General features: G+C 42.2%; 1 protein-coding gene across 2 annotated transcripts in view; it reads right to left on the reverse strand.

Annotated features, from left to right (window-relative positions):
- The window catches only part of Map3k1 (mitogen-activated protein kinase kinase kinase 1), a 63,546-nt gene that overhangs the window by 11,529 nt on the left and 35,828 nt on the right, over nt 1-16,189 (reverse strand). For both annotated transcript variants that reach the window (XM_087896885.1, XM_085676709.2), the window contains exons 2-11: nt 14,935-15,085; nt 12,195-12,395; nt 8,860-9,060; nt 7,990-8,106; nt 7,464-7,612; nt 5,008-5,129; nt 4,380-4,461; nt 3,968-4,151; nt 1,781-2,059; nt 226-347 (exon numbers count right to left, since the gene is read on the reverse strand). In XM_087896885.1, the coding sequence (XP_087753011.1) occupies nt 226-347; nt 1,781-2,059; nt 3,968-4,151; nt 4,380-4,461; nt 5,008-5,129; nt 7,464-7,612; nt 7,990-8,106; nt 8,860-9,060; nt 12,195-12,395; nt 14,935-15,078 (1,601 nt within the window). In that variant the 5' untranslated portion in view covers nt 15,079-15,085. The remainder of the gene's footprint in view (nt 1-225; nt 348-1,780; nt 2,060-3,967; nt 4,152-4,379; nt 4,462-5,007; nt 5,130-7,463; nt 7,613-7,989; nt 8,107-8,859; nt 9,061-12,194; nt 12,396-14,934; nt 15,086-16,189) is intronic.

The following is a 16,189-nucleotide window of genomic DNA, read 5'->3' on the forward strand; positions in this document are numbered from 1 at the left end:
ACTAACACTACAATCATAATACCTCACATGTGCAGCCCTACACAGTCTGCTGGCCTGGCTTTTACCTGCCATTGGGGTTTCTTTCCCTAGTCCTTACAAGCTCTAAGCCCTATGTTTTAATTTCGACCTCACAGTACAAAGTAATAATATTTGAAGATTCACTAGCACAGGTATATCAAACACTAAGTGTGAGGTGGGGCCAGGAATTTTAGAGCGAGGCCTTACCTATTGGCATCTGCACACTTGACTAGGATGGTGTCTACAACTGGCCGGAGAAGTCTCTGAAGTTTGATTCTTTCTGCTAGACTGTGGCAAGGTGTATATACCAGCATGGCTCTCAATGTTTTCTGGGGAGAAAAGAAACCTGAAGGTCAGTTTAACTACATTCAAAATGCATCAAAGAAAATGTTCCAAGCTGAGATAATCTGAGCAAATAAGCACTAATAATAAGAAGAAATGGATAACCCAGTGGCGATAAGCAGAGCATTGCTGCGCAATTTCAGCTGGAGGTGGAATCAAGGTTTCTAACATCTGCTCCATGTCCAGTTCAACTAACATGCTGCTCTAGTTGTAAAAGGTTTCTGAGGTCACTGAACTCTGACCCCAATTTATATTCATAGCTACTTATACTTCTCAAAAGGAACATTCACTAGAGACCCAATTATGAGGATGTTAGAAAAAAAAAAAAGATTACAAGAGACTGAAGTTTAAACAGATTAGGTTAAGAAATTACACCAGCGAGATGGCTCAGTGACCAATGGCACTTGTCACCAAACATGACAGTCTTGAGCCCTGAATCCACATGGAAGGAGCTAACCGGTTTCTGCCAGTGCCCTCTCATTTCCACACGCAGCTGTGGAACACACACCCTAGCCCTCTCTCCTAACTGTGATCTTTTCTTTTTCCAGAATTTCCCTAAGGCAGGGACTCTTGAGGGTATGTGAGTTTGGGCTCCAAGGGTCACTAGGCAGTGCCTGCAGACACTGTGGTCGGCATCTTAACTGTGAGCAGATGTGAGCCATGTACTGTGTGTATGCCTGCCTGTCTTTCCCAGCCTCTTGACAGGATGCAATGTGGCCAGATCCCAGGAGTCTCTGCCACTGTGACTTCTGTACCAGGGTGGGCTGTCACCTGGAACTGTGAGTCACAATAGACCCTTCCTTTCTGAAGTTTCTCTTGTCACAATCACTGAAAAGAAACTGAGAGAATGTGGGACCATTTTCTGCAAAAATCCTTCTGAATTTTCTCACGTTTACTAAAGCCAAGAACAGTTTTTTTTATTAAAATAAATATTCATTAATGTTTTCATACAGCAAAACAAACAAACAACAACAAAACCCAAAGGACAGTTTCTAACTCTAGTCTTGCCTGGTTGTTTCTGTTTCCTGAGACAGGGCCTCCTATTTCCCAGGCTAGCACTGAACCCCCAGGATAGCTCGAGACCAACTGAACTCCTGATCCTCTACCCTCCCCTTCATCACCATCAAGAAGTTTTAATTTGGTCATATATAATGTATTTATTCAAGAAAATATATGAATAGCAAGACATTACTACTACACAGGATAAAGGTAAATAAGAAATCACAAGCAGATTAAAATCAGTAAAATTATATGGAGAGATAAAATGGGATATTGCAATTTCTTAGAACTATGGAATAAAAAATTAGATTTTCTAAAGTTAATTTAGGTAAAGTAGATTTATTGTTTCTTAAATTTGATACCTACAAAAGACCAAAGAAAGAAAGCTCAAAAAGATATGGTTATGGAATACTGTACTTACTAAAGCAGCAACGTACACTTTGTAGACAGGGTCGGCACAGACTGTGGACAAGACGCTGCAGCACGCCTCCACCACATCCCCTGAGATGCTGGTCTGGGAAGACCCGCTGGCGGCTCCAGCACTCAAGCTGCCGCCACTGCCGCCTCCAGAATTTCCAGTGCTCTCCCCATTTGCCAACAACAGGGCCCCACTAACGTCGTGAGAAAGACGCCTGAGGGCCATCTCTCTTACATTCCAGTTTCTAGAAAATAAGCAGCCAACGAGTTCCATTCCAAACACCTATATTAAACAAACACAAAGTGATGAGAAATTAATGAACCTATGGTATATTAAGAATAGTTTCTGATAATTAAAGAAAAATCAGCCACTTCTCAATTCTTTATTACACTTGATAATTTTTTGATTGTCAAATTTTTACAATGAAAAACTATAGTAATATATACACATTCTTGTGTGGGGGCATGGGCGTACACGTCTGTGCATGTTTCCACACTGCGGAGGCCAGGGGTCAACCTTAGGTGCTGTTTCCAGGAGCTGTTCACTTTGGGTTTTTTTTTTCTGAGATGGAGTCTTCTAGTAGGCTCACCAATTAGGCTAGGCTAACTGGTTGCTGAGCCCCACGGGTCTACCTGTCTCACCTTTCCAGAGCTGGGATTACAGAGCTTTCTACAGGGAGCTGGACATCATACACCAACACAGCCAGCTTTCTATGGAGGCTGGACATCAAACACAGGACACCCTGCAAACACCTGACTATCTGCCCAGCGCCTTGAATGTCAACTCCATGATTATTTAGAAATGTCTGGCATGTCTACTGAGGACTTTCTTTCTTTCTCTTGGTTTTTCCGAGACAAGGTGTCTCTGTGCAGCCCCGGCTGTCCTGGAACTAGCTCTGTAAACCGGCCTGCCTTGCCTCCCGAGTGCTAGGATCAAGGGCTGTGCCCCACTACCTGGCCGCACGGGCTCTAAGTTAGGTCAGCTGACACAGGAAGACCCGCCCTAAATGTGCTCAGCACCAGTTCATGAGCTCAGGTCCTTGGACGGAATAAGGAGGAGAAATGAGCTGACGAGTCACTCATCTCCCTTTGCTTCTGGGCAGATGCAATGTGAGCAGTCATCCTGATCCTGTAGCCATGCCCACCCGCCATGGCCGGCTCTATGCTTTGAACTGTAAATTGCAACAAATCCTTTGCTCTATGGTTACTTCTTCAGGTATCTGGTCATAGCAACAAGACACATGACTAAAATACTGTGTCTCTCTACTTGAAACACTAGTTAACTTCACATAGGAAATGCGCTTCCTGCACTGCCGCAGCTTCAATCCACCTTACAGGACACTTAAGGTGTAAGCAAAACACAGCTAATGACAGCCTTGCCAGAATGGCATCTAACAGCTCAGAATCCACTCAGACAGTTCTCTGAGATCCTCAAACAGACAGGGCCTTTGCAGAATACCGTCATAAATCGGAAGAATTAAGGTGTGTCTATAAACTCTATGGATTTGATCAGCTTGGTAAGGAGCAGGGGGTTAACATGGAGAGTGTGTTTCAAGGCTCACAAAGCAGAAAGGCAGCATATTCTATGATGGAGTTAACGTCTTACAAATGCTGATGACCTGGTTTCACTACCATCTCACTACCTCTCTCCTGGGAGCAATGGCTATAGAGCCTACATTTAAAAATATAGCAAGCACCCAGCAACGAATGACATAATTTACAAGTTGGCCAACAAATCTGTGTTTACTGAAGACGAGAAACTGTTCTAAAGAGGTAAAGGCAACCAAAACACCTAACCCAAGACCATTCTAAATCTTTACGTGTCCTCTCAGCAAGTGCCTGTTATGTATTGGCACACAGAAAGGAGACACTGGGTTTAAATGGCAGCAAATAGAATCACTTGTCAGGAATGGGGGTTAAACATGGGGCAAGTCAGCATCAAAGAGCTGAATTCCCTTCCTTGTGCAGCCTTGTACACTTGTTAGTTTAGGAAGACACAGCTAGGTAGGCGGGAACTACAAAGACACTCTCAAGGGTAAACTGCAGCACGCATGCCGAGAGGAATTAACCCAAGGGCTGGATTAAAATCTTCAGCAGCTAGGAGTCACACTAGCGAAGCGTTTTCCTAAATTAGAAACAACTGAGGGAAAGGGACAAACACAAGAGCTGAACTAAACGAAGAACTGCTCACCTGGATCCATGGCTCAGCCAGCTCTTTGTAAGCAGGAGGGATCTGCTGGGTTCCATAGTGAGTAAGGTTAAAGTTGCTTTCTTGGTTCCTTCTTTGCGACCCAGCCACAGGCTGCTGTGGGGAGACGGGCTGAGGTACAGCTCGCAGGGAGGCAGGGGAATCCACTGGGCTTGACAGCTCGTGGCTAAAATGAAATATTATAAAACTTCTTACAAAATATTAACAGACAGAAGTCACACTTGGCACTTTGAGACAAGGCTTCACTGTAGCTCAGGCTAGCCTTGAATTCATGATCTTCCTGCCTCAGCTTCCCAAGAGCCGGGATCACAGGTGTATGCCACCATGAGAGGCTAGAGAATGTCATTTCAATTCTTTGTTAAATATACACCAATCAGTAATTCAAAATTCTTACCTGTAGAAGTCATGGGATCTCCACTTAGATCTACAAAGGGGACATATTAAAGGTTCTCTATTTCTTCTACACTCTTCTGCCCCTGAAAAAAATATTACAAAAACGTAAAACTTAACATTATGCATTTCTAAATCCTGAGTATTCATAACAGCTAGTGTAAGACTGCTTTGGAAGGAGTCTCACAGTCTGATAGGGTATCAATCTGGCCAAGGCAGCAGAGCGAATTATTCCGATGCTTGCATCTACAGAAATGCTGCCTTATCACTTAGGACGGCACTGCTGTGCTCGCCATCCTTCCAAACACTCTTCCCTACTCGATTCTGTGGCTAGTCTTTCGATTCACCCGCTGGAAAGCCCGTCCACGTCTCCCACAGCTCACAGCTTTGGGCCGGGAAATTTTAGGTTTGCACACCTTCCATTTCCACCTGCATCACCTGCACTTTTCCATACACTGCACTTTTCCATCTACACAGATCCTAAATCCTAATTTGCTAAAAACCTCACATGCAGCTTAAGCAGGACTTTCTTCTGCTCTCCTTCATCTCCCCACAAGCCATGCTGCAATCACAAATATAACAGTGAGCTAGAACGCAGCCAGGTTGAGCATGGGGACAGATAAGCCACCTACAGATGGACATGCAGTGGTGGTGCAGTTTGTTCCGGCAGCCATCTTCACACACAGTCAGGCTTTCCTCATCCAGCATGCCCAACAAGCAGATGGGACACATTTGTTCCTCTTCGTCCTTTATGCTGTGAGGGAGGGAAGCAAAACACTGAGCGCCAAGTCGTTCTCCTCTGGACTATGCACATATCAACCAGAGAGCGTTGTCTGACAGCCCCACCTGACAACCACAGAGCGGTTCCCTCTCCTACTGATACACAGATCCACAACTGTGGTGAGTCAGGCTGTTCTCACTGTGAATGCAAGTCAATGCAGCAACTATAACCCATATATACATATAGATGTAAAAAGTACAAGGAATGGATTTCACTACGGCACCTGCACACATACGTCATTATACTCTGTTCTATTCATCCTCTCCTACCTTCCTCCTCTCTACCCAGTGTATTTTTTTCTTAAGCATCTTTCAAAATGTTAGTGGGCTGACTAAGCATGCTTGCTAGTCTCTCTTTCTGCATTTTATCTATACACTGAGGTTCTAGGATCATCTGTGCACTTTCGGTTTTTGAAGCCGTTTTGTGTATTTTCCATTTGCTTTAATTTTTTATTTTGAATTTTTATTGCAAGTGTATGAGTGCTTTGCTTGTATGTATGTATATGTGCCATGTTCATGCCTTGTGTCTGTAGAGGCCAGAAGAAGGTGTCGGATCCCCTAGGACTGGAGTTATAGATGGTTGTAAGCTGCCATGGGAGTGTTAGAAACTGAACTTGGGTCCTCTGGAACCAATTGGTTCATCAGCATAGCAGCTGATGCTCTTAACTGCTGGGCCACCTCTCCAGCCCCTACGTCCATATTCTGTTCTTTGGAAATACTATTTGAAATTTTTATAAAGTTAGATCCCCAGATGAATACCCTTTAGTGTTTTCTTTTTATTGATTTTAGTTTTTCCATAAAAATATGTGACTACATGGAACAAAAACTTACACGCTATATTACAGTATGACAAATGCTTGTGCCCACACTGCTGATATGCCAACGCACCTGGAAACCTCAAATTCGGCCCACACTAAGAAAGTGTTTGTCTAGCTTTAAACATTTATTCTCTTTCTTCAACACAAAGCATAAAGTAAGTTTGGCTTCAGAAGCTCAATAAAGAAATCAACCTTTCTTTTTTCTTTTTTTTTCCCCTCATATATTTAGTAGAGACAAAGGGTAACAGAAAGGAACCTTAGTCAGGAATCAAGATACCCAAATTCTGGTTACGTATGCTATTACCTCTCTAGGCTTCATCCATTTCTAAGAAGCCAGAAGATCTTTAGTTTCACAAATAACTTGAAACTTAAAAATCCCCTGTCCACCCAATGGCCACTGCACTGCTTCCCCCAGCTCCATGTTCTGAGGCGGTCACAAGTCTAAGTGACAGGTGGGAAGAAATGACACTTGCCAGCTAGTGCTTCTAAGACCAGGGTGCCCAGGACCACAGATGCCCTTTCTCCTGCCCGCAGTAACTGGACCATCTCATTTCTACACCGAAAGCTCATGTCACAGAATAGACAGAAACTTAGGTTACAGAGTAGATAACAGACTCCATCTAATACTGCAGACTTGGAAACACCCACGTTTAGTATTTCAGGCTGCATTTTGTATCCTTCAGAGCTTATCTTTCCATCTTCCCAGGAACTGGGCAATGCAGAGTTTGTGAAGCACTGTGAACTTTACGTAGCTACCACGGAAACAGCTCCTGAACCTCCTACTACAGACCTACTACCACTACTGCTGCTGCTGACCAGTCTACTTAACGAGAATGTGCTTCTCTTCTCCCAGGTAAAGATTCTCTGGAAACATCGATGAATGAAGTATGGATGTTACACGACATAAAAGTCTTACAGCTGAAAGTGATAGCAAAGCCACTCTGCCACGTTTCCTTCTACCTCACACTGTAGAATATGATAAAATCTACCTGACAAGGTTTTCCTAAGAACAGAATGAAGGCTAGATGGTGGTGGTGCACACCTTTAATCCCAGCACTTGGGAGGCAGAGGCAGGTGGATCTCTGTGAGTTCGAGGCCAGCCTGGGCTACAGAGCAAGTTCCAGGACAGCCAGGACTTTTCACAAGGAACCCTGTCTCGAAAAATAAAAAAAGAAAAGAAAAAGAAGAGAAGGAAACAGTGCTATCAGGTGCTTGGCTAAGGTGATGTCTGACAAAGCAGCCACTCACTAACTTGCTCCTGCCACCTGCTTTCTCACAAGAAGGGACATTACGCTAATTTGTCATTTCCAATGTACAGTGTGGAGAGCAAAAATTCTTCAAGCGACCTCTAATAACCTTTACTTTTGCATGAACATGACAAGTCAAGACTCAATAATTACACCATTGTATAGCAATTAAGTAGAATAAAAATTATTCCTAAAATTAAAAAGCACCACTAGATCGATCTCAGTTTTGTGCCGAGTACTGACCTGTTTTCTGAACTAGATGTAGACGTGCTAGATGATGACAATGTATGAGAATTGGACATGCGAGAAACAAACTTCTGGATAGTGTTACGAGATGGAGCTTTGATTCTTGAGCTACGCCTACTGTGATATTTCTGGAACAAACTCTCAACCTAGCATTGGAAAAAGACAGTGTCAATGATACTGATGCCATAATTATGCATATGAAGAGGTGAGTCACTCATCTTTATTTGCATAAATTTTGCATAAAACTGACTTAAGAGCTTCAAACATAAGAACATAGTTTACTAGGCACAATGCTTTTTACAGCACACTAGTGCTTATTTAAGTTTTTTACAGTTTAGAAACAAACAAAAAATCCAAACCACTTATCACTCAATAAATCACCAAACAACTTTAAAGGCCTCAGAAAATTCTCCTGTAGATTCACATGTCTGACCACCACTGTCAGTACTCTTGGAAAAATTACAAGACCTATCATACAAGTTTACTGTCAATTTTACACTAGTTTTGCATATTAAAAAATTACCTCAAAATTTTTTAAAGTTTTTCTCCATAACATTGGGTCAGAGGGTTCCAGTTGAAACACACGGAGCATAACAAATAACAGGTGGATACAGAACGTTCCGCGCCCACAGCTGCAGTTCTGGTGACCATAAGGAAAGTCCATGGGTTAATAAATCAGTGAGGGTTCATCAGAATGTCTGTGCCTATACTGCTTGGGCACGCCTAAGTCTATTTTATTAAAATTTCTATGAATATCCTTCACTATCCTCACATATAAAGATATAGATATTTCCATGCATTAATCTATTTTCAATGAATTTACTTAATTGATTAAATTTATTTTGTTTAAGGTATTCTTATAGTAAAAAACATCATCCATAGTCTAGATGCATTTTAAATTCACTTTATAAAACTGAGAGCCAGATACATACATGCCTGTATTTTTGACACTTGCAGACAGGAAGCTCACTGTGAATTCAGAGCAAGCCTAGGTTATAAAGTGAATTTGAAGCAAGCTAGATGGCATAGTGAGACCCTGTTACAAAATGAAAACAAAACAGGGTGGTGGTCCACATCCCTTTAATCCCAGCACTTGGGAAGCAGAGGAACTGGTCTTGAGTTCGAGACCAGACTTGTCTACTTGTCTGTGAAGCTAGGGCTACACAGAGAAACCCTGTCTCAATAACAGAAAAAAAGCAAAACAAAACTAAGCACCAACAAGAAGGCTAAAAGAAACCTTCTAATGTCTGGGGATGAGCTAACACTTGCATGGAGAACATGAAGCATTCAATTTCTAATCACATATGCACACACAAGAAACAAAATGATTTAATAGTACACAGACTTAAAATGGTACCACACACTAATAAAATATAAAAGTGTCGAGTACTACCTGTGGCCCAATGAACACCCGGTACTTATTGTCCGGACTGTCTCCTCCAATCAGGAAAGAGTTGGGTCCTATCTGCTGCAGGAGGTACAATCTGGCCCTCATTACTTTGTTCACACGGCGGTTTGTCTCTTCCGGGCTGTACGGTGAGAAGCCATCTGGTGATGGGGCTCTTCGGGGTGGTGTGATTCTGCCACTCTGAAACTTTACAACATTGTTCTTTATTAGGTAAATTTCGCGCTTCTTGATAAAAAATAAATATTTTAAGACAGGTCATACCTAAAGTCATGTGATAGATTTCCCAGAAAAAAAAAAGCTTCATGTATGAAATATAATGAAGAGCAAAACACTGTTATCTGACACATTCCTTTGGAAGAACTTCTAAAATCAAAGTCACTCCTAGAAGTGATGATAAATCTTTGCCTGAGAGACACCATATGGTCCTTTTACAGGCTAGGCCATAAACTTGAGTCTTCTAAAATACTATGCAAACCAAAATGAGAGGCATGAAGTGGCCACCATACAGAGGAAATGCTGTTTCTAGCAGTAAATGCAAACACGCATTCTCCGGGTTTCTACTTAAGGCTCTGGCTAGCGCTCCCTAGAGTAGGACTCACAAACACTGCCATGGAATCCTCCCCAGCTACACTGGCAACACTGCATACACACTTCCTTCTTTAAAACTCCCCACTGGAGGCCGAGCAAAACTGTCTGTGGCCACAGACATAAACATGCTCACCACACTACTCATTTCCCCCAGAACTTGAGGTCTTGTCATCAACATCCAGCAAGAATTATGATTGGTGGAAACACCTGGACTGAATTAATGGTCGCAAAACCAGGAAGCAGCCCAGAACCCATTGGCGGTGTGTAGGTGTGCAGCTGCTGTGACAAACAGTCTAATAGTTTCTGGAAATGTTAAACTTTTCATCCAGGAATTCCACCCCAGGTATGAATTCAAGAGAAATTAGGACATATCTACACACAAACTTGAGGTGAACGTTCACACCAGTCTTATTCACAGCAGCCCAAAGAAAGATGCAGTCCATTTAGATAAACAAAATGCGGTGTATGGAAACATCCAACAATTGAAATGGAACACGGATGCATGCTGTGACAGGACCTGAGTCAAAGGTGTCTGCCGTAAAGACTACCCATAAAAGGCAAACACACAGACAAAATGGGCCAGCGACTGCCTAGGGCTAATGAAGATTGCTACTAACAGAGCTGTACATAAACAGCAGTTTACTTGAGCAAGGGAGATCCCAGGAATTGAGCAGCAGTCAGAACCTAGAGTTTCAGAGGGTTGATTTAGCAATGTCCAGGCAGCTTCTACAGGCTGAACACAAAGGAAGGTGAAGCAACTGCTGGACCGGCCACAACGAGCCTTTGCCATATTGGGGTGTGTGTGATGGGCACACCCTGGTTATGTAATGAATAGGCTTTCTGTTGTAGTTGACTAAAGCTCAGCCTGATTGCCAAGAACAGAAACAACTTCAGGCCAATGGTGTCTAGCTTGTCCTTACCGTGCTGTAAAAGTGGGGTGGTTTGGGGGAGGGGATGGAAAGATGTGACTCTGCTTATATGTATTCACAGTCCTCTTTGCTTTGAGGCCTCATGAAATCAAAATGCAAATGGGGACTTAAGAAGAGCTCCCAGGCCAGCAGCTTCTGCTCCGATCCAGCAGCCACACCAGGAGGTAGGTGCCAACAGCCCAACTGTTTGAGCTTTGAGAATGAAGCAAGGCATGAGGGAGAAGCAAGCTTGGTTTGAGCAGAGGCTATGAGGAGCAGGGACAAGTGTGCGAGCTAGTAAGGTTCAGTGTGCTTTGGTTAGATTTATGTGCTCCCACAACTGTACTCACTGACGTCCGCTCACCTAGTCTTCAAACTTCGCACGTGTTTTAATGTGCAATTCCACCACTAGCCGTCTCTACTGTCCTTCTGCATATTTACCATAAAATGCTGCATTTGGCCTGTTGTGATATGTGTCCGCTACCAAAGGAAGGCGGACTTTAGAGGCTTTCCACAAATGCCTATTTTCTAGGGTAGCCATCACATGGCCCCAAATATGAGCCAAAGCTCAAAGAGCAGATTGTTTCTTTAGATTTATTTGCTTTTATTTTATGTGTGCAAGTGTTTACCTACATGCATGTATGTGCTTGTGTATGTCCAAGGCCCACAAAACCACAAAAGGGCATCAGTACCCCAACACTAGAGTCCCATGCAGCTGTGAGCCACCTTGTGGGTGCTGGGGCTGGAACCTGGCTCCAGGAAGAGCAGCCAGCGCTCCTAACTGCTGAGCTACCTCTCCAGCCTCATGGAAGCAGTTGTGAGGTGACTATGAAAGAACAGTATTGGCTTCTTCCAGCCGGCATATTAAATCCATATGCTATGCATTATCCCCTGAATGGATCTTATGGATGTTTTTGTTCCAACATATATACTTATTTGGTAAATATTGGTTTACTAAATTACAGATATACTTAACTATATAATGTTAAAAAACATTTTATCATTAGTCTTAGAAGTCTAAATACTGAGAAACAGTAAAGCATAGTGGAAATCATTTTCTAAAAGTTTAATTTTTGCTTTGGAACTTCAAACATCAGTGGTGAAAATACTTTATTTTCCTTGGTGAGACAGTTTCATTAAGTTCACTTTAGGGAAAATGCTAAATACAAGTCTGAACAATCAGACTTTGTTGGCTATTCTTTCAATTAATAGTTTTGGTCCATGAAAACAGGATGACTGGCCCAGCCTGCAACCCCAAGAGCTGTCTAAAGGCTGCTCCTCGAGATGGTGACCACACTATAGTGCACGGCAGAAGCGCTGCATCCAAGTGTTCCATTTTATCACACACCACAGAATACCAAAAGGGGTTGAGATTCAACAAGTAATTTCCTTGACAAAGTTCTTCTTAAAAACAAAATAGCCCATTTCTTTCATGGGCAATCTATAGCAAGGAAGAGCAAAAACTCTCTACGACAGAGTAAATGCAGGGGCACAGGAGGCATGAAAATGCCCCAACAAAACTGATTTTTTTTGCACAATAAATATATGCTAGTAAAGGGGAAACTCCAATTCTAGTGCCAGAGCCTAGTGTTAACTGGGGTGAAAGCATCAGCAGCTCTAACAATTACGAGTGTACAATGACAGTGACAGCACAAAGGCTTTAGGATGGAGATAGTTTGGGCTTGACAGACTCCAGAAAGCATTTTCCGAGTCCCCCATCAGCCCTCAGATCAACCACACTCTAAACACGGCTGCTCTGTCGCACTGTTGGGAGCCCTCTCTGTGCTGGAAGCGAGTGAACAAACGGTTCTGATCTTAACTCACAGGCACCGGGGAGACTCGCTTCCGTCTCACTCCTGGGGATTCCGGTTTCACTGAGCGCCCTGATGGGGAGCTGCCAGGAGATGGGCTGCGTCGGCCTTTGGGGGCTGCTGAAGCAGAGCTCGCTTGACCCTCTCCTTGAGGTTCAGCTGCCAGGTTACTCATTTCAGATCCATCTCCTTTAATAGGGATTGGTTTCACCACCTGAAACAAAAATAGTCCAATGTTTCGATTACTTAAATATATACAAAGTACACCTGAACATCAGAGTGGGAAATAAATGTGTTACTATACAATATTAATACAACTATACCAGATAATAGGTCACATTTTATTTGGTATTACATTGTCACTAATGTTGGGAGATTATTTTTACTTACACAAATGTCACTATTTTGCGTTCACACTAAAGTTACTGTACAAAATTTTAGAAAAACTACTAGTTGCTATTTGTTGTCATCTAGCTCATTTAATATTCAGAATTAACACAAATTAGGAATTAAATGCAGAAAAATTAGCACTTCAAGAAATGTTCTTTTGGACAGCGGGTTGATTTCCAAAATATACAAAGAACTCAAGAAATTGGTCATCAAAAGAACAAACATTCCAATAAAAAAAAATGGAGTACAGACCTAAACTCTCAACAGAGGAATCTAAAATGGCTGAAAGACATTTAAGAAAATGCTCAACATCCTTAGCTATCAGAGAAATGCAAAAACAACTCTGAGATTCCATCTTACACTTATAAGAGTGTCCAAGATCAAAAACACTGATGACAACTTATGCTGGAGAGGATGTGGGGTAAAGGGAACACTTCTGCATTGCTGGTGGGAGTGCAAACTGGTACAGTCCCTTTCTTTGAGCGATTTCTCAGAAAATTAGGAAACAACATTTTTCAAGATCCAGCAATACCACTTTTGGGTATTTACCCAAAGGATGCTCAATCGTACCACAAGGACACATACTCAACTATGTTCAAAGCAGCATTGTTTGTCATAGCCAGAACCTGGAAACAACCTAAATGTCCCTTAACCAAAGAATGGATAAGGAAAATGTGGTACATTTATACACAGCAGAAAAAATTAATGACACCTTGAAATTTGCAGGCAAATGGATGGAGCTAAAAAACATCATACTGAGTGAGGTAACCCAGACCCAGAAAGACAAATACCACATGTACTCACTCATACGTGGCTTTTAGATATAAAGCAAAGAAAACCAGCCTATAATTCACAATCCCAGAGAACCTAGACAACAATGAAGACCCTCAGAGAGACATACATGGATCTAATCTACATGGGAAGTAGAAAAAGACAAGATATCCTGAGTAAATTGGGAGTGTGGGGATCATGTGAGAGAAGAGGAGGAGAGGGAGTGAAGGGAGCATCGGGACGGTGGGAGAGGGTAGAAGGGGAGAGGAGAGGAGCAGAGAAAAATATATAGCTCAATAAAAACAGTAATTAAAAAAAAGAAATGTTCTCTTGTTTTGAAAAAATATAAGCCATAAAACAGTAATAATGGGTATTAATTTAAGTAGTCAAATACAGTTTGGTGATATTAAACTATCTTGAAAATGTTATTTTATAATAGTTTTAAGGCATAGTTCAAGAAGCCAGGGAAGGGCCAGGAGCACTGCTCAGTGGTACAGTGGTGGTTCAGCATGCATGAGGCCCTCGGTTCAAGTCTCAGTAATAAGGGGGAAAAAAGATTCAGGGGCTGGAAAAAGCCAAGGATGCTTCAAGCTTAAAGACCAATTTCTTAAATTGGAAACATGCAATTTACACGGCCTGCTGCTGCTACTGCCATGTTTAAATACAGGCCTCTCAGATCAAATCCTCAGGACAGCTGAAGCCTGCTCCTCCTGGCATCCCCTGAAGGTGGCTAATATGACTGACAACTAGGCTTAAACTTTGGTGGGGACAGAGATGGTTCAGCGGTTAGCAGCGCTGGCTGGTGCTGTTCTAGAGAGCCTGAGTTTTGAATCCCAGCATCTGCATGGTGCCTCACAGTCATCTGCGAGTACAGTCCCAGGGGATCCGAGGCCTTCGGGCCTCTGTGGGTACCAGGTTATGTAGATTAATGTAGATTATACACAGACAACATGTAGGCAAGACACGAATACACATAAAATAATGTTTGGAAGTTTAAATTTTTTCTTTCATATTTAGCTAATTAATTTAAACTTAAAGAGGTCAGTGGGATGAAGATGAAGGCTAGACGATTATGGGGCGGTTTTACCAGGTCCTGACTGGAGTGTAATAAATCTTATCACTGCTATCTCTACTTCAAAAGAAAAATATAAACAGAATTAGATCGACAGACTGGCAGCAGGTCCTTCTTCCTGTGTATTAATGCAGAAGTGCATTTACAATACATCCTCCATGTTTTAGTGAAAAAATCACAGCATAGCATACAATATCCTTGTCTTTCTTAACCTGGTCATTCTTTTGACAAACTCCAGAAATTTTATCTTTAACTCCTGGGCTTACTTAATCTAACTGTTTCTTACCATCACAAATAAACCGATTTTTATCAGAAAGTACGTTATGAAATTGCTGAGGCACAGACGCTAACATTAGAGGGCAGTGTGGCTCCAGGTGCTCCATCAAATGCTTTCTTACAGTCATTTAAGTTGTCTAATGAGCAGGGTTTTAATTATGGCTTAGCTCAGGAAATAGGAAACGACTGCCGAGTTTCTTACTTCCTCTATGCTCCCTCCCAGAGCGGTGCCCTCAGAGCTCACCACAGGGCCTCTCCTGCTTCTCCTTTCCAACCACTCGTGCTTCCAGGCGGGCATACAGGTGGCCTTTAGTTTCTCCCTGATCATTCGCTCTTCTGGGCGGTCCTCCATCTTGTGCAATCCTTTGAGGGTTTCTTTATTCTCCATCTCTCGGCTAAAATCAAGGGAGAAATGAGGACAAAGAGAAAAAAGTCAGATTAAAAAATGATAATTTCCAAGGACAAGTGAACAGTGTGGTTGTTTTACACTCTGGTTACGGGAACCTGAAAAGACAGGTGGTAGAACCCACAGAAGAGTGAGGTCAAGTATGAACACAATGTACATAATCATTACTGTGCTTAACGTGGATACTGCTGAATGTCATCTGCTACCATCAACTTTAATAGCATCCCTAAAAGGGGGCTGGAGAGATGGCTCAGCAGTAAAGAGTACTGGCTGCGCTTCCAGAGGACCCAGGTTCAATTCCCAGCACTCACATGGCAGCTTACAACTGTCTGTAACTCCAGTTCCAAGGGATCTGACACCTTTATACTAATGCACATAAAATAAATAAGTTAAATACATTTAAAAAAATAGTATCTCTAAAAAAGATTTTACTCAGAGGTTGTATGCTTACTAATAATATCAGTGCAGGTCCTTCCCAGCAGTTACCCAAACTAACCCAAAACATTAACCACTGCTTTAACACAGACTGCCTACCACACCAATATTATAATACACAAGAAACACATATCTTATTTGTATCTTATTACCCTTACTCCAAAATTTATAATTTTCATGTCAGCGTACACAGAACCGGGGAGGTACGCTTAGTTTCTATAATTAACTAAGTAAAGGTGGAACAAACTATGTAGAATTTAACTATATCCTAAAATAACTTTGCACCGCCTGAATGTTAAGTCTGCGTGTTCCTGGAACAAGAACACGATGATAATGCACTTGGTTTCATAACAGAGTAGAAATGACCTGCCACAAACATTCTGACGCGTCACCAGAATTAAGATCATCTTTAAGCTAGGAACTTTTGGGAACTAATTTGACAAAGTCTAACAGGTGAAGCAGCACTCTCTGGAAGATCACTAATTTCAAAACATACCCATCTCGATGTACGTACGCATATACATCCACACCGCATAGATTTCAAAGCTGTGTTCTGACGGAAACTAAGTACCTCTATTCTGAGAGAAGTGCCAAGTTTTAAAATTACAGACTAACCTCAATAACTCTTTTTTTCTAAAGCCAGTAAAGTTAGAGAATA

Source organism: Myodes glareolus, chromosome 15, assembly GCF_982192425.1.
Source record: "Myodes glareolus chromosome 15, mMyoGla1.1, whole genome shotgun sequence".
Lineage (NCBI taxonomy): Eukaryota > Metazoa > Chordata > Mammalia > Rodentia > Cricetidae > Myodes > Myodes glareolus.